Source organism: Echiichthys vipera (genome assembly GCF_963691815.1).
Source record: "Echiichthys vipera genome assembly, chromosome: 7".
NCBI classification, from domain to species: Eukaryota; Metazoa; Chordata; class Actinopteri; order Perciformes; family Trachinidae; genus Echiichthys; species Echiichthys vipera.
This window is the reverse complement of record NC_139832.1, coordinates 9,419,246-9,447,243: the sequence shown is the minus strand read 5'-3', so window position 1 is coordinate 9,447,243 and position 27,998 is coordinate 9,419,246. Positions and strand designations below refer to the sequence as shown.

General features: G+C 40.6%; 4 protein-coding genes across 4 annotated transcripts; 3 read left to right on the top strand and 1 right to left on the bottom strand.

The window, feature by feature from the left end:
• Nucleotides 1-323: 323 nt before the first annotated feature.
• On the top strand, nt 324-10,271 carry chkb (choline kinase beta). The gene is made up of 11 exons (XM_083917478.1): nt 324-872; nt 2,119-2,227; nt 2,528-2,641; nt 2,894-3,027; nt 3,128-3,232; nt 5,485-5,543; nt 7,054-7,141; nt 7,269-7,377; nt 8,480-8,580; nt 8,671-8,752; nt 8,874-10,271. Exons 1-11 carry the CDS (start codon nt 364-366, stop codon nt 8,928-8,930), a joined length of 1,467 nt encoding a protein of 488 aa, XP_083773604.1. The 5' UTR covers nt 324-363; the 3' UTR covers nt 8,931-10,271.
• Nucleotides 10,272-10,904: 633 nt separating this feature from the next.
• Nucleotides 10,905-15,060, top strand: LOC310949877 (kelch repeat and BTB domain-containing protein 13). The gene is made up of 8 exons (XM_083917476.1): nt 10,905-11,562; nt 11,660-11,848; nt 11,963-12,147; nt 12,262-12,613; nt 12,745-12,890; nt 13,041-13,195; nt 13,344-13,501; nt 13,592-15,060. The coding sequence occupies exons 1-8, from the start codon at nt 11,311-11,313 to the stop codon at nt 13,772-13,774; spliced, it is 1,620 nt and encodes a 539-aa protein (XP_083773602.1). The 5' UTR covers nt 10,905-11,310; the 3' UTR covers nt 13,775-15,060.
• A 58-nt stretch (nt 15,061-15,118) lies between these two features.
• cpt1b (carnitine palmitoyltransferase 1B (muscle)) lies at nt 15,119-23,615 on the top strand. The gene is made up of 19 exons (XM_083917475.1): nt 15,119-15,289; nt 16,494-16,646; nt 16,836-16,975; nt 17,077-17,248; nt 17,450-17,551; nt 17,978-18,115; nt 18,205-18,282; nt 18,595-18,702; nt 18,946-19,030; nt 19,409-19,604; nt 19,698-19,883; nt 19,998-20,103; nt 20,188-20,304; nt 20,719-20,883; nt 20,987-21,121; nt 21,613-21,765; nt 21,885-21,998; nt 22,114-22,206; nt 22,329-23,615. Exons 2-19 carry the CDS (start codon nt 16,506-16,508, stop codon nt 22,458-22,460), a joined length of 2,361 nt encoding a protein of 786 aa, XP_083773601.1. The 5' UTR covers nt 15,119-15,289; nt 16,494-16,505; the 3' UTR covers nt 22,461-23,615.
• Nucleotides 23,616-23,775: 160 nt separating this feature from the next.
• sephs1 (selenophosphate synthetase 1) lies at nt 23,776-27,430 on the bottom strand. Its single transcript, XM_083917481.1, has 9 exons — nt 27,179-27,430; nt 26,955-27,051; nt 26,326-26,429; nt 26,050-26,157; nt 25,709-25,863; nt 25,499-25,589; nt 25,292-25,391; nt 24,722-24,934; nt 23,776-24,450 (listed from the first exon to the last, which is right to left on the bottom strand). The coding sequence occupies exons 1-9, from the start codon at nt 27,272-27,274 to the stop codon at nt 24,236-24,238; spliced, it is 1,179 nt and encodes a 392-aa protein (XP_083773607.1). The 5' UTR covers nt 27,275-27,430; the 3' UTR covers nt 23,776-24,235.
• Nucleotides 27,431-27,998: the final 568 nt, after the last annotated feature.

Genomic DNA, 27,998 nt, shown 5'->3' with positions numbered 1-27,998 from the left:
TTGAACCAGTCCGGCCCTCAGTTTGTAGCAAATTTGTTTTTTTGGCCCTCTGATGTATTTGACTTTGACATGCCTGAGCTAAGGGGTGCTTGGCCTGAAAACGTTGAAGACCACTGGTGTGGACAAAAACACTTCATTTCCCAGAAAACCTTGGGCGTGCGTGAAGCTGACGTAGCCTACAAACTCACCACCTAGCAACGACCAATGAGCTTGGCTTAGGAACGCGGAATCGATCTGTGATTGGACAGCAAATACGTCAGTTAACCTCAGCGCAAATAACAGCTCACTGCGCTCGTGAGGCATGGTGTGAGGAGGAAGAAACGGTCATCTGAATTTATGATACTTCGCTATTAACCGCCCCCCATGCGGTTCAGACCATCCAGCTATGTTTGGCTCTTCCGGTTAAGTAGCCTTACCGGTGGACTGCGCTCTTCAGTTAGTCCTCATTGCCGTCTCAGACCGACGTTTCACACCGGTCTTCCTTTACTCTTCGCCCGGAAACTCACCATGTATTCGAGTCGAAATGTGACCAGCGGCAACGGCAGCAGGAAGAAGGAAGCGTCGGGCAGAGAAGCAGGGAAGCCAGGGCCGCAAGTTTTCGACAACATCCCGACCGTCAGGACAGAAGATGAGGGTCCTCCGGCGGAGAAGATACGAGTGGGAAGCACGCTTGTCGTTAACGAGAGAAACTTGAGGACACCGAGTCCCGCGGCCAACTATGATGACGACTCGGAGGCAGAGGCGTTCCGGGATGGGAGAACCGAGGAGGTCGACCGGGACACCAGGGGCAGGGCGTTTGTTTGGTGCCGAGACTTTCTGTCAGGGTCCTGGAAGACCATCGAGGAGGGGGATTTTCAGATCAGCATCGTCAGGTAAATAATGCCATCACAGAGGGATATTCGTTTTTAAAAATGATTACGGACCACATTGTGTGTCCATGGTCTTCAAGTAATGGATTTGTAACGTAGGCTACTTACTGAAATTATTTTAATCTGTTAAAGACCTTGACGTGAGTTGTGAGCAGTCCTTCCACTGCATGGTTTTCATTCTCATGTTAGTCATTTGATTTTTTTAAAGCCATAAAAAGTTAAATGTGTCCGTCTTGTATTTCACATGGGACACAAGTGTGATTCGATGAATGTATACATTTTGCAACATAAGTATCTGATGACCCCTAAAACTGTTCTTTGGACGCCTGGAGGAGTCTTCCTCTCCGGATGGGGAACTACTATCTTATGGTTTTACTGATGTTTTTGCTATTTCTGTCACATGTGTCCTGATGTCCATTCTCCATCCCTCAAACATTAGGATTACCATTTATTTCTGTAAGGAGCCCTCAGTTAAACCAGCTGAACACTGTTTGGATTAGATTCAAGTTTTATCTTATCTTGTTTTCCATTCAGTGACAATGATGTAATATCAGCTTTATTATGATTGCTCAGAGAACAAGTTCTGACGCACTTGAATGCAGTTTAGCCAGAAGAGTGAGATGCAGTCAAGTGCAGAGCAATGTATTAATTGTAAAGGTTTAAATATGAATGTGCTACACCCACTATGGACAGTGTATATTAGATATACCTATGTATGTGTGTGTGTATATATATACATACACGCATATTAATAATAAGAAATCAGTATGAGCATGTGCATTTAATGCTTCATGTAGCGCTTTGAATTACCGTGTTGAAAGGTGCTATGTGCTATCCAGCAGCCAGTGAGGTCTTAGTGATCAGTCACTTTACAACAGATAACAAGAAGAAGACATACTTTATTAATCCCCCAAGGGAAATTCAACTGAACTGACACCTCTCCAGCTACCATACTTCTTCCACATGTGGGACTTGGACGGGTAACCATCCCGTTCCCAAGCCAAGTCTCTACAGACTGAGCTTCTGTCACCCTATATGTAAGGCAGGGTGGCTAAATAGTTTTATTTGTGACATTAAAGCTCTGTTAAACGGTTTGAAGTGGACTATACAGTGGTGTCTACTTGCCTGCAAAAATAAACAAAACATAAGAAGAAAAATCTACTGGTCTTGTCTCTGATATTTATGATGAGATTCTGCGAGGTCACTTTAACTTTGCTCCAATGTGATAACTGCCGTTTTTGTTTTGCAGTGGTGGACTGAGTAATCTACTGTACTTGTGTACTTTACCTGACCATGTGCACTCCATGGGAGAGGAACCTCGCCAGGTGCTCCTCAGAGTCTACGGTGCCATCTTACAGGTTGGTTATTCTATGAATGTGTGTGGCTGTACATGTTAAATGATCATGGGCATAACATTGTATACTGTCAGTTTACTGTAGCATTGTCCGTTTCCTCAACATGGATGTATGAACTAAACCACAATCAAACCGTGTGTGTGTGTGTCTGTCTGTCTCTCTCTCTCTCTCTCTCTCTCTCTCTCTCTCTCTCTCTCTCTCTCTCTGTCTCTGTCTCTGTCTTTCTCTGTCTTTCTCTGTCTTTCTCTGTCTTTCTCTGTCTCTCTCTGTGTCTGTCTGTCTCTCTGTCTATATGTGAGTTAGGGAGTGGACTCTCTGGTGTTGGAGAGTGTAATGTTTGCCATCCTGGCAGAACGAACTCTTGGACCAAAACTTTACGGCATCTTTCCTGAGGGACGCTTGGAACAGTACCTTCCGGTATTATGCACACTGAACTAGAGAGTCACACACACTCACACACACTCACACACACACACACACACACACACACACACACACACACACACACACACACACACACACACACACACACACACACACACACACACACACACACACACACAGAGTCTCCTGCTTCAGCCAAAATGTTTGAACGTGTTTTGTGTGTGATGCATTTGTATCATGCAAGAAACTTTAGATTTGTTTCATCTGTATTTCTGTTTTTCCCAGAATACCCGCATGCGCACAGATCAACTCTCAGATTCAGCCATATCAGCTGAGATTGCCACCAAAGTGGCACGATTCCATGAAATGAGCATGCCCTTTAACAAAGAGCCTAAGTGGCTGTTTGGGACCATTGACAAGTATGAACCTTGATATCACTCTCTCTCTCTCTCTCTTTTACTAGAACTGTCTGTTTTTTAAATAATTAAATATACTGTCTGTTTTTTTTTTTTCCATTAGATACATGGATCAAGTGATGAAGCTTAATTTTGTACGTGAAGCACATGTGAAGAAGTACAAGAAGCTGATGAAGTTGGACCTGCCTGCTGAGCTGGAGAGCCTCCGGTGAGTTGTGTCACAGGCCTCTAATGGACTAATACTGTATATCGCATGAAGTGACTTTATACATACTGTATGGTATACATAAGCAACCCCAACCCCTCCCCTCCTGATGAGGGTCAGTTTCAAAATAACTTTGAAGGCAAGGAGCAGAAAGATGACGCAATAACTATTGCTTAAACCAAGTGCCAACAGGAAGTTGTTGCATCAGTACAATCTCATATTACCTACTGTAACTTACACACTCTTAATACTGCTCATACTGTATATATCTCATTCCACATTCTATTTATCCTATATTGTATTCTGTATGTTATACTCTGCACTTTACTGCATTTTGGACCTCTGGTTAGTTGTCTCATTACCTGCACTCTGTGCGATGACAATAAAGTTGAATCTAATCTAATTTCCAACTAGACTTTAAGCAGATTGGCAGTTAAGCCTATTGAAATACTGTGTCCCAGATGATCAACTGAGGGTAACTGAACAGTCAGATGTGTATGTAGTCTCTTTTATTCCCCTTCTGCCAATGAGACTAAAAAGTGAAAACCAACGTGGGAAAGCAAATTGGGTGTGTTGTCATTTATCAAACGCTCAGCTATATTAATTTATATTTATCCAAGATGTTAGTGAGTCACAGTTGATTCGGTTGGGTTTTCACTTTTGCTACATTCAAACAAAATGTCTGTTTACAGCATAAAACACACTTATTTGGGCTTAAACATGATGTATATTGATATTAAAAGAGTATATGTTACACAAATAAGGCTATAACAAGATTTTACATGCAAGATTTTTTGGGGGACAGGACCAGATGTATTTCTGTTTTCAGTATAACTGCTGACCTTTGTCCTAGTGCCTCCACGACTTCACTGCTAAGTCCTCCAGGCAGCCAATAACATCATCCCACTGTTTATTATCAGTGTTTATCTATGAGCACATTTGTTATCTCATAGATATGTAACAGTCTCACACTGACGCAACGATTAGATGTAACAGCCACTACATCAAAATCCCCTGCGTTGTTGCTAATCGTTTGGCTTACAAAGATATATACTTAAAGGTGCTATGTTCTTGGCTTGCTCTAGGCAGTTCATTCGATCAGTGTGACATCTCAATTTGTTTTTTGTCTTTTCCACTTTCAGGTATTGTCCCCAGAGCATATTTCAGTTATATACTCCAAAGCTTCTAAAGAGTTGAACGCCACTATGCCACTTGTTCAATAACCAGTTCTGGAGCTTTCTCAATTATACACATTTATTAGATTAGATCCAACTTTATTGTCATTGCACAGAATGCAGGTACTAAGACAACAAAAGTGGCAGTTTAGCATTTAACCAAAAGTGCAAATGCAAGGTTGATGGCTGAATAAATAATTGTAATCCCCCACTTTTGCCCAGCAGCTGGAAAGCAAGAAGCCAAAAACGTCTTGGGTATTGAGCAGAGCTGATATCATTGGCTAATATTGGCCTGTCACAGACATATCTGTATCTACTGGTATCGGTGTTAATACGATAACGATGCTTGGAGTGATTTAGAAATATTAATTCATTCTTTATTTTCCTAGTGATACAGTGTATATACAATGGATAATAGCGTTACATGTACATAACATCTTTAATAAAGATGGATTACATATCGAGGCAAAATTGATGCACAATCCACACAAAAAATGTCTAATTCCATTCATGCTTAAAAATTCACAATATTGGTAATCAAAATACTTCTGGTCTAAAAAATCCCATATTGGTCAGGCCCTAATCTTGAGGAGCTGCAGTTTTTGTTAATGGGCAAACATACAAAATGTCCCGCAAACACAGTACATTAATTGCCAGTAGACAACTTCATTGCTTTCCCTCTGCTCCCATCACCAACACTGCCCTGCCTGCTGCTCCATTCTTAGAAATCGGCGCACCTGACGGAACCAGTATAGACAGTTACTTGAAGTCACATATACACTGTCAGCAGCACGTGAGCGCTGACGTGACATCTGTGGTCAAAACATAGGCCTGCTTTGTTTGTAGTAAAATAGTGTGAATTGTAGATAACATGACATGTTTGTGTGTCATTGCCTCAGTGTAGTTACTATAGTGTAGGATATCTTTACTCCTATACCTTATAAAATAATCTCTCTTCATTTTGACTAATTTCTCATAAATTAGTAATACAAATGCGCAAGTAGCATTATCTTTGAATCTTTCTTTCCTCTCTCTTTTTCATCCCTTACTCCTTTTATCTGGCTCTTGTCTCCACAACAGTGCGTTGCTGGCAGCAACTCCATCACCAGTGGTGTTCTGCCACAATGACGTCCAGGAAGGTAAATCATATTCTGTCCTGTCATCACTCCCGTAAACTCACACCTCTAATTTTGGCTGATTGATTAACCCTCTGGATTCACTGTCACATTGCATGGCAGAGCAGTGTATTACATAAGTCAAAAGAAGGCTGTGGTGTGGTTATTAATAGGAGGGGCTCACAGTCATATGCATTCCACTGTGATTGAAAGTGAGCCTCTGAAGTAGATGAGGTGGCAGTCAGAGATCTTTGTTTCTAAAGAATGGGAGTGCCGCAGAACGTAAACTGAACTTGCATACTAAAAGTATGTGGAAACCTAAACATTAGACCCATGTGTGATAATGATATATGCGATTATTCCAAATATCTCCTAGTCTAAAGTCATATGTATTATTATGCTGCTGTAACAGTCTCATGGAAAGCTTTCCAGCGTTTCCACTGTATAGGCCAGTCAAGTTCTTCCACACTTAACTGAAAAAAACATTTCTTTATGGGCCTGGCTTTGTGCACTGGGACATTTTCATGGTGAGAGAGGAACGGTCCTTCATCTAGGGGGTGACACGAGTGGATCTTTACTCCTATCCCACACCAGAAAAACAAAAACAAATCTCTTGTCCCATCCCAATCTGATGACAGAGTAAAAAAAACCTGTCTCTGTTGTTTTTTCAAGCCATAAGAGCAGACAGGGGAGTATAAACAAGAATAAAAAGGACAACATAACAACTAGAATTATGTTCAAAATAAAGACAATATTGTTTATTTATTCATGAACTGCATATATTTATACAGACCATTTCACTGTTGTAAACATAGACATCCTAAATGTGGCCCAGGTTATTTTCTGTTACAGTGCAAGGAAGGAACCTCTGAAAGAAGGAAGAGTCATTACATTTTTACCTCATTACATTGTTGCTTTGACTGGCAAAGTCAGTTCTACAGTATTGAGGTAAATGGGGCGGGCATTGCAAGTCCCACTATAACCCATCATCTTTGTGGTGTTTCACCTTTGACTTAAAAGTGCTTCCACAAAATAAAATAAAACATATTACGTGATTCTACGTGAAGCTTTTATCGAACTGTGTGTATTTGTTTTCCTTTAATGGCATCCAGACACATCATGGCTCTGCTGGTCCAGTCAAGCCACATCATGATACAGTTGCTCTATTACAATCAAATACATGTAGAATACCACTAGTTACACACCTGTGAAATTATGACTCTTATTTTTCTTTTAGAGGTTCCTTGTTTTAATGATTGTGAACAACATCAGCTGACAGAAAGTTAAACAAGGAACCAGGCTGTTGCCTCAAGGAACTACATAGATCACAGATCTATTGTCATTATGACTCTGTCACGCCTGCTCCTGTTGATTTTTCTTTTTCCTGTTCTATCCCAGTCACATGATGAATAGTGAAATCTCTCTCTCGTCCCACTGGGGCAGGAACGTCAGCCTCTAGCTGACACATGGACTACTCCCCACACCTATTGTGGTGAGTAGTCCATGTGTGTCAACTGTTATTTTGCCGCTGCAGGTAACATTCTGATGCTGGAAGACGAGGACCACAACTCGACAGATAAACTCATGCTGATTGACTTTGAGTACAGCAGTTACAATTACAGGTAAAGTGAAATGAGTTTTATGTACCGTATATATATCAGCAGTATTGGCACCTTTTCTTTAGAAATGAATGGCTTGTAAATTGTGCCCTTGTGTATTGATATGAATAATATATTTTCTTTTGTGTAGGGGTTTTGACTTTGGGAACCATTTCTGTGAGTGGGCGTATGACTACACCTATAACCAGTGGCCCTTCTACAAATCCACACCAGAGAACTATCCCACCAGAGAGCAGCAGGTCAGTCTACTCCTCTTTGGCCCAATCCTCACTCTTAATAGAGGCTCACAAGAGGCAAATCTAAACAAAATTGCGTAATTATTGTTTTTTATTTTCTCATGCTTGACAAATTCACAAATATTTCATTCATTCATCTTCAACCGCTTATCCCGGGGTCGGGGTCGCGGGGGGTGCTGGAGCCGATCCCAGCTGACATCGGGTGTGAGGCGGGGTACACCCTGGACAGGACGCCAGTCTATCACAGGGCACATAGAGATGAACAGAGACAGACAACCATTCACACCTACGGGCAATTTTAGAGTCATCAATTAACCTAACACGTGCATGTCTTTGGAGTGTGGGAGGAAACCGGAGTACCCGGAGAAAACCCATGCAGACACGGGGAGAACATGCAAACTCCAAACAGAAAGGCCCAGGCCGGGATGCGAACCTGGAACCTAGCTTTCTGATAAAATATAAAACCTACGATTATTTTAATTATGAGCATTAAATGCATTATATTCGCAATATTTACTGTCAAACTACTGACAAATATCCCCAATTTTAACATCACTGATAATTACTGACTGGATGTAGAGTTGATTTTCGAATCATTTTCCCCTGAAATGCTCAGACTGATACTATATACTACAGTGCTGATGTTAAAACCGAAAGTCTGAGGTAACCTCCTTAGGGAATAGATGTGACAAGTGCTCTAGTCACACAGTGCCACCTAGTGGTAAACCTTGTTAATGGTTTTGAGTTAAAGAGGGGGCTATATCAAATGCTGTAGCACATGTGGGAAAACAAATCCATCAAAACGTTAATTTAGTTTTTTCCCTCGGAGGACCCTGCCCTCAGATATTCCACTACAACACACTTCATATTAATTGTCTACTTGTTGGACCAATTGTTTAAATAGTTTCTCGTTCTATGCTTTTACCTATTGATGGACCTTTAATCAATACAGTGCCCTTCTAAAGATAAGATATGTCTACAAATTAGACGGAAGGGAAGGAAAGATAAACAAATTTGAGGGAACACGCATAAAGATGTTATAATTCAACAGATAATAACTTTACTACACATAATAATTCACATGTCACATGTTTTTGCTTTCTAGCTTCATTTTATCCGAGCTTATTTGGCAGAACAGAGAAGATACTCAAACATTACCATGGACCAGACACAGATTGAAGAGGACATGATAATTGAAGCCAACAGGTAACGCATGCTGTTGGAATGATTTACAGCAACCAGAGCCCTGATTTCATTCATCATCCTCATCATCATCATTTTTGTTTTGATTTTCAGGTATGCATTAGCATCACATTTCCTCTGGGGGCTGTGGTCCATCATTCAAGCAAAGATATCCAAGATTGAGTTTGGATACATGGTATGGAGAATCTTTTTCTTTTACAGTCTGACACAAACACCAGCATGTACTGTACATTTATTTTAAAAAATGCAGTAATGTTTGTCACTCTTGTAATTAATGTAACCACATTGTTTTGCAGGACTACGCCCAGTGTCGATTTGATGCCTACTTCAAGCAAAAAAAGCTCTTCTCCTGATTTTTGCCATGTTAATCCGAATGTGATGTCCCTTTTTTTCAACTGTTTGTTCTCTAAAGTCCAGTTCTGCTTATGACAAGCAATGTTGGGTGAAAGATGTACATTCACATTTCAACTCCATGCAGGCAGTCCCTTTTATGAAGCACCTTTCCCTATAGTGTGAAATTCTGTTAGAGCAGGTATAGCTCTATAGCATTGAATGTTGTTAATCATTTGAAGGGGCTCAGTCAATTTGATGGTCAGCTATTGTGAAGCACAATGCTGGCCTCACGGTTATAGTCATTTTGCTGTACTAAACTATTAGTATTGAGGTCAACGTGGAAGGCTTTTGTATATCAGTTTCTTTTTGTCATTCTACCTCACTTTGTTTTTCACATGTTAATTCTGCGTTAGGGTTGTTATTTCAAGGGCCAATAAAATCAAGTTTAAGGCTTACCGACATTAAGCAAAGTATTGCACAAGGGCTATTTTATACAGTATCGCTGTAGTCAGTACTGTTATTTTAACCATTAGAACCGTTAAAGTGTAGGGCAGTTAAGACAGTAATATTGGCTCTTTTAACTGTACATGCTGCACCTCCAACAGTTTGCCCATATTTAATTCATTGTGTCCTACCTTTCATCACCTATGTATCATTCTATGCTGATGATATTAATCAGAGCTCTTTCTATTTCTTGTGTTTGTTTTTTGCAAGAATCATTGGAATATCTAAACATTTGTCATTCTTACCTTCTGTGTTATACTGGTTTGAAACGTCCATCTGTGCATGTCCATGTGTCAACAACATCATCTTCAATTGCTTCAATTGGATCCAACAATAATTATATGTATTCATATTATCCAATTTATTTCCGGGTCATGCCAAAAAATTTGGCTCAACCCACATGGGTTTCAAGAAACCACTATTTAATATACATCTTCCGGTCTCGCATGTACAAAGCATGTGGAAGAAGAAAAGAAAAGCACGTACAAACAAAAACACATTCAAATCTGTATTGTATCAAAGTCATAACCCTTAATCTTATTTGAATGTGAAGGGGGGGTTTTAAATTTTCTAGAAACCCTTCTAAAATGTCCTTTTTAAAATTCCTTTGTTTGTTTTATTTATTTAGGCCATCTCCTGTATTTCACCGAATGCACTGAATGCACTATCTTCAAGTCATGTAGTTTTTACTTTCTTTTTTTTTTTGCTTATGAGAAGAAACCAGAAGTTAAAGTGTGCCTCATTAACTACCTGTAACTTTTTTTTTGTTTCTTTTAAAGCAATATCCTTCCAATCTCATTCTGTTGAAAAGTATCTGTATTATGTTGGTCCTCTTTGCACTACTAAAAATATAATTTAAAAGCTAATAAAAAATGTGCTTAGAACCTTTCATTGCACCTGTCTTTCTTATATATTTCTATGTTGCAGTCTTACAATATATTTTAAATGTCTTATATAATAAAAAGGGATATTTCCATGCCTCTTTTGATTGAAAAGCAAGTTGAGATGCTATAAATACTGTGATGGTATCAAAACACTCAAACCAATAAGGAATATAAACAGCCCATATTCAGAAACTGCCTGTAAACAAGCTGGCAGGACTTTAGTTACTGTGGTTTTGATGTCACAGTTAGGGATAATGATTAACTGTTTAAACATTAACCAACAATAAGAATTTTGAATATATATGTGTGTGTGTGTGTGTTATATTTAAAAAAGACATACCGTACACCTAATGGGGGTGATATCAACCACATATGTGCCTTTCATTAAGGTAGTGGAGTTTAAGCACAAGCAAATTTCATTTTAGTGTGTCTGTGTTTCCGCTGAGTGTTTGCCTTCCATACTTCTGTTGCTCTGCAGCTCTCCACTGTGAGTGCCAGAGGGAATGCAACCATGTTTCCTCCTAGAGTTTACAGTCCCAACACCATGTGCCAAGAATAGACCAACAAGAAAGATCTGCACTGCTCAAAGAATGAGGGACACGTCTGAATCGAACGGATCTATCGCAGAGTGAGCAGGACTTTTGAAGTTGAAGATTTTGCCTTCTGGTGCACTGAACTACTTTGTTTAACAAGCTGTTTCTGTTGGCATGTGGTCTTAAATCTTTGCTCTCAGCTGTATTTGTGGTGTCAAAGAGCATGTGACAGTGAGAGCTATAGCGGGGAGAAGGAGACGAGTCGGTGGTACATGGACTAAACTGTTCAGTCCACTATTTTTCCATTGCAGTGGCTGCTTGGAATTCTTCAGGGGACTCGTTTTCCCTTATTTGGAGAACTTGCAGCTTCACTCACAATGTCTGATTTCAGTACCATATGTTATTGCCAAATTACAAAAGCAGTATGAAAACTGGTATAATGTGCTAAACTTGGATGCAAACATCATTCTGTCGATGAGATGAATCCTCTCAGTCAATATTTTATGATACTACTAGAATGGATAAGCTTATGGCTGAAATGTGTTCTGACAAGAATTTGGGGAGCTTTTCCAGCAGTCAAAAATCGGATAGCATCCCCAGGTGTTACAGACAAAGGATCAGGCAAAGCAGACTCCGAAGATTGGAAAACAAATGAGGAACTTTGCACGTATCATGCTGGAGATGGAGACGAAACCATGGTTACAGTCCAAACCAGCACATGTGCATTCCATGTAAGTATAAAACAAAACACCATTCTCCCAACTGTACAGGTTAATCTAAAAATTACTGGAGACTGCACACATTTTGGTTTAATAATTCAATTTTAAGGTGGACATTGGGAGACTCTCAGAGTGCAGCGAGTACTTCCGAGCCCTGTCCAAATCCAGAATGAGAGAGACCTCAGAGGGCCTCATCCACCTGGACCATATGCCATCCTCTGTCTTCCACAACCTCCTTGAGTTCTCCTTTCATCACAAGTTTAAGGTCCCTCAGGATGAGTTGGGCACACACATCCAGGTAGGCGAACTTCATATCTCCATGTTGCTATCGGACATTTGTTTTCCTTCAGTGCTATGTTTCATCCCAAAACCAACCTACCATCTCTTGGTCTCTCCCTTTCCAACTGTGGAGGTCAGCAGCTATCTCCTGGCTGAGGCCTTCCTCTCAAAGTGCCTGTCAGTCCTCGCAGATAAACTCAGCCCAGGTAACTGTTTGTCTTACCTAAGTCTGGCTCAGGACATCTGCTGTGTGGAGCTGAAGATGACAGTGTTCACCTACCTGAGTAGAAACCTGCTGGAGGTGCCTCACCTCATCATGTATGCATCGTGTAATGGTATAATTACATAACATGAAATATTTGGACTGAAATCTACACGAACAGAGTTGACTGCATGTTTCTTTCTTGTCTCTGAAACTGATTTACCCCTCAGGTGTCTGAACAATGCAGAGAAGGATGAAGTTGTCCACCTGAGGGAACAAGGAGACAGGCGTCTCTGCAGCCTTAGGAAAGAGAACCTGACTTCTTGGAACGACCCAGAAACAGAACGTGCCCGACATATCTTTGTCCTGAAAGGGTCAGAGGACAGGGGCGATTGGTATCCATTGACAGAGCTTCCTTTCAGGGCTGATAAGTGGTGTTTCACTACAGTGGTCCTGTATAACTACTTGTACATAATAGGAGGCTACAGGCAGCGTATGAAGAGGGGCTGGGAGTTCAAGATGGCGTCCTTAAGGTATAATCCCTTTACTCATACGTGGGCCGCTACAGCTCCTCTAATTAAGGTGAGACATTCTTCTAGCTTGTGAATCAAGCTGATGATCACTATTTCTTACCCAAAATAAAACGCCTCTTGCCTTCCACACTCATTTATATAACACTAATGAAAAACTGTTGCCATCTGTTGCGTCCACAGCACAGGAGGCACTTCAGTGCAGTGGCCTGTGAAGGACGTATTTACGCTGTGGGAGGCTGGTACTTGGACTCATTGGTGACCCCAGACTCCAGCACAGCTCTTTATACAGCTGTAGAATGCTATGATCCGTGGGAGGACACATGGAGGTTTGTGTCCTCTTTATCAGTGTAGTCCAGCTGGTAGGCTGTTAGATTGACACTGAAAAAATATTTTTCTAAATGATATGTTTCCCCTCAGAAAAGCATCTTTTAATTATTTGTTGGTGTATTCATAACTGAATATCATCTCTGCTTCAGGTTTGTCTCCTCACTGCCACTCACTGACTTCCAGTTCACCATGTCCTTGTCTTATGACCTACCCCTTGCCACCAGCCTTGGACACTGTCTCTATGTGTTAGGGAGCATCCAGAGGACTGGAGAGAAACTGCTGCTGCAGTACAACACAAGGCAAGGTAAGGCAGAGCAGCGAAGTCCTGATTAGCAAGAGGAATGTTTTTTTGTTTGTTTGTTTGTTTTTTACAGTCCAGGAAGCTGCAATTTAGGTGACTTTTTAACACGCTAATGTGGATGTATAAATGGTGGTGCTTCTCTGTCACTTAGACTCCTGGTCTGAACTGCTTCCCACCCTTACAAGAGCAAATGCAGACCTCCCTACCCTTTACTTCCTGGGTGCCACTGACAGGCTGCTTGTGATTGGTGGGAACAACTCAGAGAATGTGGTGACATCATTCTGTGTGCAGTCACAGAGATGGGGACAGGTACGAAAGACATTGAGACAGTGTTGATGAAAAGAAACTCCTTCTTCCTCACATATAAGTCAAAATCTCTTTTTTTTTAATCCTTTTTAGGTGCACAGGGTTGAGAAAGTGGCATTAGCAGGACAGGGAACGATTGTAGGGGACCAGGTCCTGATGCCAAGTATAGAGCACAACACTGTTGCGAGGATGGATCTCCAAACTCTCTCCTTCACATGTCTCCCTCCTTTACCCATCCCCACCCGCTATGAAGCTGTCTTTTATCTTCACTTTTAATGTTGTAGTTAGCTTCTTTGCTATGCCGCACATATTTTGTAAATGTTTTTGTGGCTGAGTGTAGTAGTGCTTAAAGGTAGTTTTGTGAAGTGGGGTTGTATGAGGTACTCATCCATAGTATTTTATTACCTAACCGAGCAAGGCAGCAGTACAGCAGTAGCTCCCTTGTTTCTGTGATGAAATGACTGTTTTTGTCAATGGAGTCTAGTGGCTTTGAGAAGAGCATAAATACAGCTTCAGTTTTCCCCACGTAAACTTAAACTGGGCTGTGTGACAGCAAGGTCAAGCTGTGAAAATATTCTAAATATGAGATAAACTTGAAATTATATTGTTCTTTTTATTTAGGTTGGCCTTTTTTAGGTGGCTAAAATATATTTAGCTGCTGCCCCATCCACAACAGTACATTTCTTAGCTGCCATGCCTGTCCTCCATCCTGACTCTCCAAACTGGGGTCGTGGTGACCTAACCTGACTCTCGCCAGATAAATTTCATTCCGCCTTGCTAGAGCCAAGACAGAAGCAAGGCGGAACGAAATTCATCAGGCGAGAGTCAGGTTAGTGCTGACCACCATCTACAGTGGGGAATACACTATGGACTATCAACGGTTCCTCATACAGCCCCAATTCAGGACTATCCCTTTAATTATTTCTCAAACATACGGAGATAAAACCCCTGGATTATCATCATCTCTTGTGTTTAAAATGTCAGTCCTGTACTTTAAAGCTACCTTGTGATTGAAGATTACATTTAGACTTATACCTAAAAGCACTGTGTTACATATTGAGAATTTCCCAACTTTGTCAGAACTTCTCTCTTGTATGTGAGAATTAAAATCTAAATGGGATTTATTTTAGTTGATAAAGATATTACCAAATAAGGATATACACAGAGTATCCTGAAATGTAGAACCTGATCTCAGACTGGAGTATGATGTCTCCCTTTGATTATTTTTAGAAGTTTGTTGTTCGTTTTAAGTTGTGATGGTATGACCTGAACCTGGTTTGTCATATATTTTTAGGTCCCATCTTGTAACCCTCTCATTGAGGCAAAGTCATGGCGCTTGACTTCTTATCACACTACTATATTTTTATCATCACAGTTAAATAGGCTACTGCTTGACCTCTCAGGCTTTGACAAGGAAACGTCCCATTGCTCTCATTTACATCCAAAACCAGGACTACAGCAGATTCAGTTACATAGCAGAGACCTCAAGGCACACGAGGTTAGGCCCTCTCTATGTTTGGTGTCTTGTTACAAAAAGAAGCATGTCATGGGAGGGAGAGGAACAGGCAGAGAGGGGGAGAGAGAGAGTGGTGTTAGTGAAGGGGGAGAGAGGGAGGGTTGGAAAGCACAGGAGAGGACAGCTCTGATCTCACTACCTGAGGAAAACCACACCAAGGGCACTGGAGTCACACTGAGTATACAAGCCTGAGCACCGAGGAATTTCACTGCCTGACACAAACCAAAGTCACAGCTTTACTTTAACTGAGCAGATAAAACTGACTGTTCGGACAGGTAAAGTATGGGCCTATCTTTGATTTATAACTCGTACGTATTCAATTCTGCATGTTGTTGTGTTAGCTGTAGCTAATTAGCTTTTTCTGCTTGATATTATTACTACTTGATATGTAACTCCTTGTTTTAATAACATAAGAGCACAATAGGTTAGGGTAAAAATGCTAAATTATTGGAATCTCTTAGTGTGTTGTTTTTTGTTGTTTTAAGCCACGCATGTAAAAATCATCATAATGGGGAAGTTCAATGACACAGTCAAGAGTAGTGGTTGTAGTTGTTCAGTAAAAATAGAGGCTCACCTTCAAACAGTCCGATAGATTTTACAGTGTTGTGTAATAACACAGGGTCTAGCATTCTTCTGTTGGTCGCACTCTGTGTTTATATTTTCATGTCCATCTGAGGTTTGGCACATGCTCAGCCGGTGTACTGCTATATCTGGCCGTTGAACTTTGTCCCACTTAATGACTGTTCAGTCATATGACATGGAAAAAGAAATCCTAGACCAGTCGCACTGATCATTACATGGAGTGATTTATGCACTCCAAATATTTTGGTTCAGAATTCGACAAGGATGTTACACTTAACAGACAGTGAATGAACACTTCCAACTTTATAATACATATATATTTTCCGTGATATTTGTGAATCCCATATCAAGTGGCATTTCCTATCGCTAATAGGGGCTAACACTATAGACGGTGCAACTTTCCTCCTAATAACGTCCCCACTGTTAAAGTCTACCAGTTTTTGTTACTTTTTATGTTATAATTAGTAAAAAATAAATAAATTTAAAAAAGACAAAACAGACCTTACACCACTCTTAGCTTTGGCATGATAATAATTCTAAAAACTGATGCATGACTCAATGGAAATTTGTATCTGTGCAGCAGGATTCTTCCCATGGGGAATTGATGGGAATAAGAGTGCGCGTGCATTTTTATCTTTAAATTCTAAAAGATATGCAATATTTAAATTATGACTTGGATGACATTAAGAAGACGTTAACATGAACTTAAAAGTTGATGTAATCCATTTTTTCTATTTCAGAATTCTGAAATATGTGTTGATAGTACAAACTAATGTATGGAAACAGTTGTAAATGTTTCCATCAGGACCCATATCTTTCCCTGAAACATTTTATTCCTTTTCAATATATTATTATAGTCAGAATCCTGACTTAAAATCCCTTTGATTTCCATGTTAGTAATATTCAGAAATGGCTGAGGCCCATCAGGCGGTGGGCTTCCAGTTCACCGTGCGCCCAGATGGTGTGGACCTTAAACTGAGTCAGGAGGTCATCAAAAACATCTACCTGTCTGCAGCGACAGCATGGAGGAAGCGAGCCATTCAATTCAAGGTACAAATGCTAACCCTTCCAATCTAGCTTTGATTTGTGTGTAGTCACTCAGTAAGATTACAAACATGCCTTTGAGTGTATAATTTAATGACGGTATTTCCAATAGCTGTGCATTTTCATTCATTCATTCATTCATCATCTGAACAGAAGAATAAGATAATATTGAATCTTGTTTCCTTTCATCTACAGAACGGTGTACTGGCTGGAGTCTATCCTGCCAGTCCATCCAGTTGGCTGATAATTGTGATCGCCATGATGAGTTCCTTGTACATCCGCATGGACCCCTCTCTAGGAATGATTGATGCAATCAAGGAAAACCTACCACACAGGTCAGAAATCTTGTGCAACCATAATTTTGTCTTCCCCTGTTTTTCTTTTTGATTTCATACTCTATTGCTGACAGAGGCAGTGTTGTGCCTTTCCTGAGCAGAGACTATATGTCAGTGCAGACCCGAGCGGTGCTGGGTGCCATCCTGTTTGCCACTGGACTATGGCTGTTCCTCATCTACCTTTTGAGATACACTCTCAAAGCTCTACTCTCCTACCACGGGTGGATTTTTGAATCCCATGGAAAAATGAGCACATGTACCAAAGTGTGGCTGGTAAGTGTGTCCTTCTGTCTCTCACTCGCTCTGTCTGAATCTTTAATCTTATGATGTTTGCCATTAAATTGTCTTGCTTCCAGTACCCCATCTATTAAGTGTCAGTGCAGAGAATATGGTTGATTCTTGTTCAAATCTGTTATAAAGGGTCATTATGTATCCTATAGAATGATGTCCTGGGTGTTATTTGTTTGTTACCAGAGCCTGGTGAAGATGTTCTCTGGGCGCAGGCCGCTGCTCTACAGTTTCCAGGCCTCCTTACCCAGGCTCCCTGTGCCCAGCGTGGATGATACAATTCACAGGGTATGAAATTACACTGAAATTACCTTCCATGACCACAAACACCCAAGTGAATGGGGCTTCTTGAAATAAACAACATGGAAACACACTAGATGCATGCATGTTTTTATGTTGTTTCTAAATTTCACCATTTGTCATGTTATGCCTTGAGCAATACCACATGTGTAACTTTTACATCTAACCTATCTAGCACTTTCACTAAACATGCACAATGAATACTTTTTGGTGAATGTAGCTTGTTAGAACATACAGACATAGTTCAACTGTACCACCATCTACTGTTCTAGCTTCCTTCCTGCACCCTGAGAAAGCTTTTGCTGGCTGTCTTCCCGGTTTCCTCTGTGTGTATCTCAGCTGTTCTATATCAGCTGTGTTTCTACATAACACAGCTTCTTTGTCCTGACAACACACAACATGTTTCCTCCACAGTACCTGGAGTCAGTCCGTCCTCTGCTGGACAGTAAGCAGTATAACCAAATGGAGAGTTTGGCCAATGACTTTAAAGATTCCAAAGCAGCACAGCTGCAGAGATACCTTATTCTAAAATCCTGGTGGGAAACCAATTATGTGAGTAGTGTTTACAAGTTATGCAACATGGGAACTCAAATTCAATTGAATCATAATGTTATACAGTAATAATGTGTTACCTTCTCTAGGTAAGTGACTGGTGGGAAGAGTACATCTACCTCAGGGGCAGGAGTCCTATCATGGTGAACAGTAACTTCTATATAATGGTAAGATAAACTGTCACTAGGTTATACCAGTGGAGTGTATTAGTAACGTTATTTTTTTAAAATCATATTGATACAGTTTAAAGGTGGGAAATGAGTACAAAAAATATAATAATTGTTCAGGAGAGGTACGAAATAAAAAAATCCTCTAGTTCTCGACCCATTACCTTGCTAAATGACCTAAATAGTTATTAATAATATTAATAATTGTTATCAAATGTTTGGAATATGTCTCTTTTAGTGATTTTTTTTGTATTGTGCTCTGATTTCTGTTGACTGAATGTGTCTGCTTTGTCTCTGTGGTGAATGTATTAGGACCTCCTGTACGTGACCCCAACACACCGACAAGCTGCACGGGCAGGGAATGTGGTTCATGCCATGCTGCAGTACAGACGCAAACTGGAACGTGGTGAACATGCGCCGGTAATATTTGCCACGACTTTACTACCACTCTTTTCTAAACTGGTGTGTAGTTGGGATCAAAATGAAGGCAGAGTTCAAAGATAGGTGTGGTCCGAGCAACATCAGAAGTAGGGAGATAGGAAGAGGCCATTGTCCCCCACTTTACGCCCGTGGCCTGATTTGACGTTGCGCCTAGTGTGATCCCATTGCAAGATGGTCTCTAGTTCTTCTCTGTGATGCTTGCTTTTTCTTTTTTCTTCTTAGCTGAGGGCTTTGGGGACCGTTCCTATGTGTTCGACTCAGATGGAAAGGATATTTAACACCACCCGCATCCCTGGGATCGAAACAGGTGAACAACTGGTCCGTACATCCTAAAGAGTAAATCACATGCATCAGGCTGACCTGGATTGAAAATTGATGTCATAGCACATCAGCTGCTACTTTGTCTAACTGACTTTCACTAATTGAGGTATGAACAGAAGTGCAGCTAGATTGAAAGTTTCATCCCCCAGCCCAATGTGCTCCAGTGCGGATTTACCCACTGACAACTATACTGCAGGTTCTCAGGATTAGGGATGTGGGAAAAACTGTACATAAGCATTTTGGCGGTTGCTTATATTTCTATATAGTCTAGTATTTCATCTTTGAGATTAGCTATCTTCAGCTTTCCTCTTGTTTCGTCCTGTGTCCACACATGATTCCTTTTCTTGTTGACCCTTCCCTGCAGATATTGTTCAGCACCTGACTGACCGTAAGCACCTGGTTGTCTACCACAAGGGTCGTTTCTTCCAAGTGTGGCTGTACACTGGAGGGCGCCACCTCTTACCCAGTGAACTTGAGACACAGTTTCAAAGGATCCTCAATGATACATCAGAACCCCGGCCAGGAGAACTGAAATTAGCTGCCCTGACTGCAGGAAACAGGTCTTCAATCACACACACACACATGCACAGGACACATATGCACATGCACACACAAAATAAAAAAAACTGTATTACCCTGACATCCCCTTCTAGAGTTCCATGGGCTCGGGCGCGGATTAAATATTTTAACCAGGGAGGAAACAAAGTGTCCCTGGATGCCATTGAGTCAGCGGCCTTCTTCCTGGCACTAGATGAGGAGCCGCAAGGTTATGACCCCGCGAAGACCAAATCCCTTGACAGTTACGCCAAATCCCTGCTTCATGGAAAATGTTACGACAGGTAGGCGGAAAAGTCCTCTGGGAAGGGAAGTGCTCTGCTATTGGCTGCAGCATTGGTTAGAATTGATTTGTTTCGCTAATACAAACAACTTTGTTCTTTCTTTTTGGTGGTTAGGTGGTTTGACAAGTCTTTTACCTTGGTCTCCTATCCAAATGGAAAAATGGGGGTAAATGCTGAACATTCTTGGGCCGATGCACCAATTGTAGGACACATGTGGGAGGTATAAAATGTGTGCTGATATTGTATTTCAAAACAATGATTCAAAGTCGGCAGATGACTGCAGCCAGCATTTCCTGTTGTGTAGTATGTCCTTGCAACAGACTGCTTCCATCTTGGCTACACAGAGGAGGGACACTGTAAAGGGGATGTGAACAAAGGCCTGCCTTATCCCACTCGACTACAGTGGCAGATTCCAAAGGAGGTACAGTAGATCTTTAAAGGGGATGTATTATGCTCATTTAAAGGTTCATACTGTGTTTTTACTAGAACATGTTTTACATGCTCAATTTCAGAAGAACATTATTTTTTGTCTGAATATACCTGTATTCGCCCTCTTAAAATCCCCCTCACAAAAAAGCCTAGATCAGATTGGTCAGCATTTTCAGGTATTTTGCATCTGCGCACATCTGTGCTATGATACTTTTACAGTATTTATAGAGCACCTTGAACTGCTTCATAATCACAAAAGACAAAAATCTCACTTTTTCAATATGGGATCTTTACATCATTTATTGCCATTGACCTGTTTGAATTGTGTTTAATAGTATTTGCTGTATTAGCTGTGTTTTCATCCCCAAGTTCATCAGAATATCTTTCTGTTTTTTTCCTCCCTTAGTGCCAAGACATTATTGAGACTTCATACCTGTCAGCCAAGCAGATAGCTGATGACGTGGACTTTCATGGCTATCTGTTTAATGAGTTTGGGAAAGGACTCATCAAGAAGTGCAGGACTAGCCCTGATGCCTTTATTCAGCTGGCGCTCCAGCTGGCACAGTTCAGGGTAAGGCTGCCATCATCGTGACATTATTGCTCACTGTTGTCTTTTGAAAGTTTGATTATATCATCCACCATCACTTAGTGAGTTGAATTCATCTGCTTTTTAGGATCAGGGATCGTTCTGTCTGACGTACGAGTCATCAATGACTCGTATGTTCAGAGACGGTCGGACAGAGACGGTACGCTCCTGCACATCTGAGGCCGTTGCATTCGTCAGAGCCATGAAGGATGCGAGTGCAACAGTAAGCAGAACACAACCACACACACACAGAAACTCTTCAAATAAATCAGGAACACACATAGAACCAAAGAGGTGTGTTGAATTTGAATGATGGTTAATTTCGCAATATGCATTTGTAGTGGATTCACAGGTGGGTCCAGCAGAGTTAAAGACATTAAAATCCTTTATTGTAGTAAATATTTATATTTTGTCTTTGCAGATCAGTTAGACTTTGGACATAACTGGTATCAGATGTGTGTTATCTGGCTTACAAATTCACAATCAGAGACATGGTGTATCTACACCTGCTGTAAGTTGGAAAGGTCTCGCTGTGAGAGGTCATATTGTGCTGTTTAGGACTTGGTCACCAGGACCTAGAGGCAATGTGTCTCTGCATATCAGTACCCTGGACTCTGAACTCTCTGATGTTCTGGCTGGGTTAAATTGACACTTGCATAAACGGGAATAAGGAAACTTTGATACGATGATAATGTCATATGTTTTTATGATCAGAATGCCCAAAGACTTGCCCTGTTTCGGAAGGCAGCAGATAAACATCAAAACATGTATCGTCTGGCCATGACTGGTTCTGGTATCGACCGTCACCTCTTCTGTCTCTACATAGTGTCCAAATACCTTGGTATCGACTCGCCATTCCTTAAGAAGGTTAGAACTGTTATCATCTATCATCTCAACATTTTGTGGTTTCTGATTCCCATTTTTTCTCTTAACCTACCCATACAACGTCCCTTATCTACCCTAACATTCAATGCATTTGCTCATAGGTGCTTTCAGAGCCCTGGAAGTTGTCTACCAGCCAGACTCCACAGCAGCAGCTCAACTTAGTTGACATCAACAAGTTCCCTAAATATGTGGGTGCTGGTGGTGGGTTTGGCCCAGTGAGTTACATTGTTTTATTTTGGAGATGCGCACAAGTTACATAGTCGTAACGTTTCACCCTGTCGTCCTGATCTGGAAGCGTTTTGAACAGTAACACCTCTTGTCTACCACCAGGTGGCTGATGATGGTTATGGTGTCTCTTATATCATTGTTGGGGAAAATCTCATCACATTCCACATCTCCAGCAAGTTCTCCAGCCCTAACACAGTAAGAGCACAACATTAAAGCAATGCATATTATCTATCAACCTGTATACTGTTGGTGCTATCTCTCAAAATTCAACACCCTTTCTGTATATCTCTGTTTCTGCCTTTTTGGGTGACCTGCAGGACTCATGCCGGTTTGGTCAGCACATTTGTAAGGCCATGCTGGATATCCAAGCACTTTTCAAGCCTGAAAATGATAAGATGGTGGAGCACACAAAGCCTGCACAGGTGGAAAATGGGAAAAAGCACATATAACAGTGAAGTGGTATGCTGGACTGACTCCCAGACAACCTGCGAGTCTTTGTCATGCATCATTCATGAAAACAATGTTCTGGTCACTGACTGCACTTATGATCTTTTTGCTTTTCTGGTGGGTCACATTATAGGAGTTTGTCATTCCACTCAGTCAGACTAACAGAATGGTTTTTAATCCTCTAATTTATTTCTATTTTATATGAAACCTTCCAGAGTGTGTTGTTTTGGTGCTGAGGGAAAGATGCAATCTTTAATTCTGTTTTTGCAATTGTTGTTTCTTCCTCCTTTTTGTCAGTATATGCCATAGACTGTATATAAAGCTAATGCAATGTAATAAATATGAATACTCTTTATATATGGTCTATGGTTTGTGCATATGGAACTTGTAAAGAACTCAGTAAGTTTAGAGCTATAAACGCTTGGTTACATGCCAGTATTTATAAATTGCTGTTCACTTGAAGTTGTCATCTTTGATCAGAATATAAGTTCATTATACATCTGTTACATACAGCTCACATCACCGTCCATCATCTGCAACCGCTAATCCCTAGCTCACATCACCTGTCGTGCAATTAAAATGTAATCGTACGAATCACAACATTCATCACACTGTAACTGATTATTTTAATTTTCTTTTACAAATCTAAACACTCGTATAAACACTTTTAATAAATCAAAAACAGACACAGTAAAACAATCTATTAAAAGAGAAGTTTATTTTGAGAGGTATGGTGGAGGTCATATTTTGTTGTTCTTGTTATTTATATGAACATTTACACAGGCCTTCCAGATTGATCCAGGCTATAAGGATAAACAAAAACAATCTGGATTTTGATCAGCTGAAAGCTTCGCAACAGTAAGTCAGACTGCTCGGAGCAACATGGAGAGCAAAACTAAATGCACCAGATCTTGAACAAAGGCCACAAACTCACTGAATAGAGTGCAACTCGGACTGCTTTTAACAGTTGCACAATTGCATGACCAAATAATGCAAACTCTACACACCATATTACCTTAAATATGAGGACATATTGGAAATGCAGATGGTAGAAGGTTCATCTCCTGAGGGGTATGCAGACTTTTCATCACCACAATTCTCTGACTCAGGTCAATGCACAATGAAGCAACATCAATTGTTGCATGTAAAAATAAAAAAAATCAATCTGCAGTTTTTATGCACCATCTTCTATTTGAATATTTATTAGTTGAGGTGGGGATAATACAAAAAGTCAAAGTAATAAAAACAACAACAAGCAATTCTGGTCACACTCTTTCTTTCAAGGCATCAGTTACAGTAAAGAACTAAAACTAGGCTTTATAACTGTACAAAGTGAATGGACAAACATGATGAGAGCCATTTAAAAGACCCAGAGAAGCAACAGACACCAGACTTCCTAAGATTCAAAATGAATCAACAGTATCACATTATCGTCTTCATCATCATAACTCCCGCATCAGAAGCTGCCTGCCAATCACACACATTTAACAACAGAACACAACATACATGAAAGGCAAATGGATTTTAAGTATGCTCTAATTCTTACCTATTTTTTATCATGGAGATACTGCAGGTCGAGTCCACTGGGTGAAGACATGCCCCCTCGGGCCACTGTGTGGGGCTGTTTTTGTAAATGTAGATACACGCCAAACCAGTCTTTTCTGTGTACATACTATTTTGTGTATATATTTCAACACTCTAGAATGGTTTTGTAGTTTATGAGTCTAAAACTCGGCAGAGCTTTGGGGTTTCCGGTCTATGTTGCAGCAAAGGAGGATTAAGAAGTTGCACCAGGAGTTGGGTTGACATTCTGCGTGGCTGCCTGTGGTGCCACCTCTATGATCCGTGGCTTGTCAATGATGCGAGCAGTGCGGTTTCCTTTTTCTACAATTCCGATAATCCACGCTTGGTGGCCCTCGCCGTATTTTGGGGATTTGATCTCGGCACAGAAGCGGGCAGCCTGCTCCCGAGGCAGACAGATAAGCAGGCCTCCTATAAAGAAAAGGAGATTTTGTTAGTCACAGGGGTCTCAAATGCAGCAGGGATGACTGAGTCTTTGTTGTTGTGGCCTCCAGAACATGCATCAGCCTTCCACTGCTGTTTTTCTATGTTGGGCATTTTGTTATTTGTATTTTTCAAAACATTCAAAATATGCAATGGTAAATGAGGAAAGAAAATAACAGAGCAGCGCGCACACGCACGCACGCACGCACGCACGCACGCACACACGCACGCACACACACACGCACACACACACACACACCTGATGTTTCAGGGCAGGTGCCGTGCATAAGTCCAAACATGTTTCCACAAGCCTTTGACACAGCGGCCATCTTGGCGAGAACTGGGAGGTTGTGGATGACAAATGACACCTCACTTCGTTGTTGCCGTGCCAATGTCTGAGCGTGGCCAAGGATGCCAAACCCTGTGATGTCGGTGGCTGCGTGAGCGTTGAAGGTGTGCATGAGACCAGCCGCTACAAGAGAGAGAGAGAGAGAGAGATATGATCTAGTGCTAACAATCACAAAGACTGTCGGGCCAAACATTATGTGCCATCTTGATAGCAAGCAAATAACCAGTCTTTTTTAAATAATTTGGGTACATAGAAAAGAACATTATCTTTAAGTATTTTGAAGTTATCCCAGAATGTTGTTTCGTTTTTTTGCATTATTACAGTATAAGCAGAGGATAATTCTGTTTACAAAAAAATGCCCCCTCCGTTTCTCTCTGCCCAACAGCTGATGCAGTGATGCCCAGATTAACACCCCGAATAACTGATTAAAGCAGTTTTGAGTGGGAATTAATGATTTGGACATATTCATAGAGGTTTTACCTGTCCTGTTGAGCCGAGCCATGTTCATCATGGCTTCATGGTAGGCCAGCTCTACATCCTCCTGGGTTACCACCAGCTTGATTTTGTTCCATTTCTCAGGCTGAGAGATACAAACAAAAAAAACCCATACAGCTAATGTCATTAGTGTGTATCCTAAAACAATTAGTGCTGAAGAAAAAATATTTGTGAATTAGCAGATGGACTTACAATGTCTAGCCACTGGTGTACTGCAACGGCCACTTGTGTTCCAAGCGGCTTGGTCAACACTAACACGTCTCCTGGCACTGCATTGTCTGGCCTGAGAAATGTCAGACAAATCATTATCACAACATAATTATTATTATAATATATATATATATATATATATATATATATTTAATATATATATATAAGAAAATATGCAGTACTCATTCCTACATGATAAATTCATTGGGTTGACAGACTGTCGTAGCAACTCCTCCCATCACCACCCAGGGGTTGAGTACCGTCTGTCCTCCTGTTACAGATGTGCCTGCCTCCTCCGATGCGTCCTTGAATCCCTGGATGATCAGTGGCATAACTTTGTCTCTCTCCTTTAAAGACCCCAGGAAATTCAGAGCAGAGAAAGAGTCCAACAGAAAAAAAAGATAGATCATTAATATCTCTCTCAACACAGTCTTTAATAACTGTTGAGTAACATGCATTTTTATGGTTTAATTGATTGCTTCTTTGCAGTTATTTGATCCAAAAGTGAACGCGTCAACTGACATGCCTCTTACCTTCTCTGACATTTTGTTGCTGACTCCGAGAAGCATCAACATGTTGTCACACTCTGTCACTCCCATGGCGTACAGGTCACTTAGAACATTGGCACAAGCAATTCTTCCCTAGAAAATAGAAATACTGAAAATTAAGCAAATCAGGAGTTGGTGTGTAAAGTAGGCCTATGTCAGACCCAATAATACAGACAAAGGATTATAACAGTGTCATCCTTCCTTTAATAAATAGATACACGGTTGGGGAAAAGTAATACCCATAATAAAGAATATCCATACCATCATGTAGGGGTCATCCACAATAGGGTAGATGTAATCTGTTGTCTGGACCAAAGAAAGGCCTCCATGTCTGAGGGGGATCACACAGGTGTCCATTCCTATGCCTTCAAAAATAAAAGAGCTCTGTATGTGATATTTTGAAGAGGTTTATCATTTGGTACTATACATACAACATCTTAAGGAAAGAGCAGAATTTGACTGCTCAGCTTTAAAGGAAAAGGAAAGGATCAAATTACTCTCGTTTTAGTGAGTCTACACTGGTTGCATGTCTATCTCATAACGGAGGGCCAGAATTTACTAAACAACTTTAAAGCAATTCAGTGTTTTGTACTCTGATGCATTTCTTGCTCTCTCACTAAATTGGAGTCAATATTGTCTGACCATTTGTCACTGCTTACATATAATACAGCACCTAGTCTTCAATGTCACCGCATATCTGTTTTTTCACCACAGAGGAGAACGCTTGTCACACCTTGTGAAGCCTTCACCTTAATCATTTATTGTACTATACTGTATATTTAGCGTTTCATGAGTTGTGGTTTGTGTGGTTAGAACAGCTACTGTTGTTTGCAAAAGCACTTTGAATCGTATTTGTTGTTATTTTAGTGCTATATGAAGCTCATATTTACCTAATCGGGGCATAACTGCCCCCAGGAACTGTTCATCCTCTTGATAGTGGTTCTCTTGTAGGGTTTCTAGCAGTTTCTGTAACACATCTTGGGGTACCTGTGACCAAAGACAATAACCATTATTAAATCATATTCATTATGTAGCAGAATGCTTATTATTTGTATGACTGTGCAAAAGATAATAATGCATCCAAGGCAGATTTTGGATTTTAAGGAATGCCAACCTTGCAGCCTGTGCCCTTGAGCTCGGCAAAGCGTGTGAGTCTGAAGTTCTTGTCCAGCTCATAGCTTTCGGGGTTAAAAGACTCCCTCACGGACATGTCTGTAGAAGCTCTGGGTCTTCACCACTAGAACCACATCAATGACTGAGACAAACAACAAAATTGGTGATTAAAAAGCATTGTTTGGGTGTCACAAGGGCAGGGAGAAAATCATGTTCATTTGTGTAGACTTAAATAATAATAATAAGAAATAATAACATAAACCTCAGTTCATACACTGCATTAAAATGCCAAATCACTCATGTGATATCCACAAATGTGCTCCTTTGTGCATCTGATCATTTCAAGTGAATCACAACTCAGTACCTTTGTGTAGCTCGATATTATTATTTTAGGGCTGCAACTAACAATCATTTCTACTGTCAATCCATCTTGGTTTATAAGTTAATCATTCAGTCTATATAATTTACAATGTTGGGGAAAAGCTAGTTAAAATGTCATAAAAGCCCTCTGCTAAGACTTTAAATGTTTTAGTTTGTAAAATGGCATTGACATTGGATAAATTAAGGGGGGAGGGTGCATTTTGGCACAACATTAATTAAATCCTGTCAGTTAAATCAGGAAAGTAAATGTTGTTAAGTCTTACAAGGCATTCAAAACTCTTGAAAAACCTCTGTGTACAAATCCACCACTGGAAACAAACAAAAACCCACAATGAACTTGTGCAAACTGATCAACTCTGTATACTTTCGGGTTAATCAAAAATAGGAAACACTTGGCCAGCTGGTGGATGAGTCAGACGAGTTACTGGTAAAGTATAACC

Coding starts and splice junctions, on each gene's coding strand:
- chkb (XM_083917478.1), top strand. CDS start 364: ATGCGGTTCAGACCATCCAGCTATGTTTGGCTCTTCCGGTTAAGTAGC. Junction 873..2,118: donor TTTCAGATCAGCATCGTCAG/GTAAATAATGCC, acceptor TTTGTTTTGCAG/TGGTGGACTGAGTAATCTAC. Junction 5,544..7,053: donor CCACAATGACGTCCAGGAAG/GTAAATCATATT, acceptor TTGCCGCTGCAG/GTAACATTCTGATGCTGGAA.
- LOC310949877 (XM_083917476.1), top strand. CDS start 11,311: ATGAATCCTCTCAGTCAATATTTTATGATACTACTAGAATGGATAAGC. Junction 11,563..11,659: donor CCAGCACATGTGCATTCCAT/GTAAGTATAAAA, acceptor TTCAATTTTAAG/GTGGACATTGGGAGACTCTC. Junction 11,849..11,962: donor AGTTGGGCACACACATCCAG/GTAGGCGAACTT, acceptor CCAACTGTGGAG/GTCAGCAGCTATCTCCTGGC.
- cpt1b (XM_083917475.1), top strand. CDS start 16,506: ATGGCTGAGGCCCATCAGGCGGTGGGCTTCCAGTTCACCGTGCGCCCA. Junction 19,031..19,408: donor CATCCCTGGGATCGAAACAG/GTGAACAACTGG, acceptor CCTTCCCTGCAG/ATATTGTTCAGCACCTGACT. Junction 19,605..19,697: donor GCCCTGACTGCAGGAAACAG/GTCTTCAATCAC, acceptor ATCCCCTTCTAG/AGTTCCATGGGCTCGGGCGC.
- sephs1 (XM_083917481.1), bottom strand. CDS start 27,274: ATGTCCGTGAGGGAGTCTTTTAACCCCGAAAGCTATGAGCTGGACAAG. Junction 25,392..25,498: donor TACACCAGTGGCTAGACATT/GTAAGTCCATCT, acceptor TGTATCTCTCAG/CCTGAGAAATGGAACAAAAT. Junction 24,451..24,721: donor CACCTGCCCTGAAACATCAG/GTGTGTGTGTGT, acceptor TTTTCTTTATAG/GAGGCCTGCTTATCTGTCTG.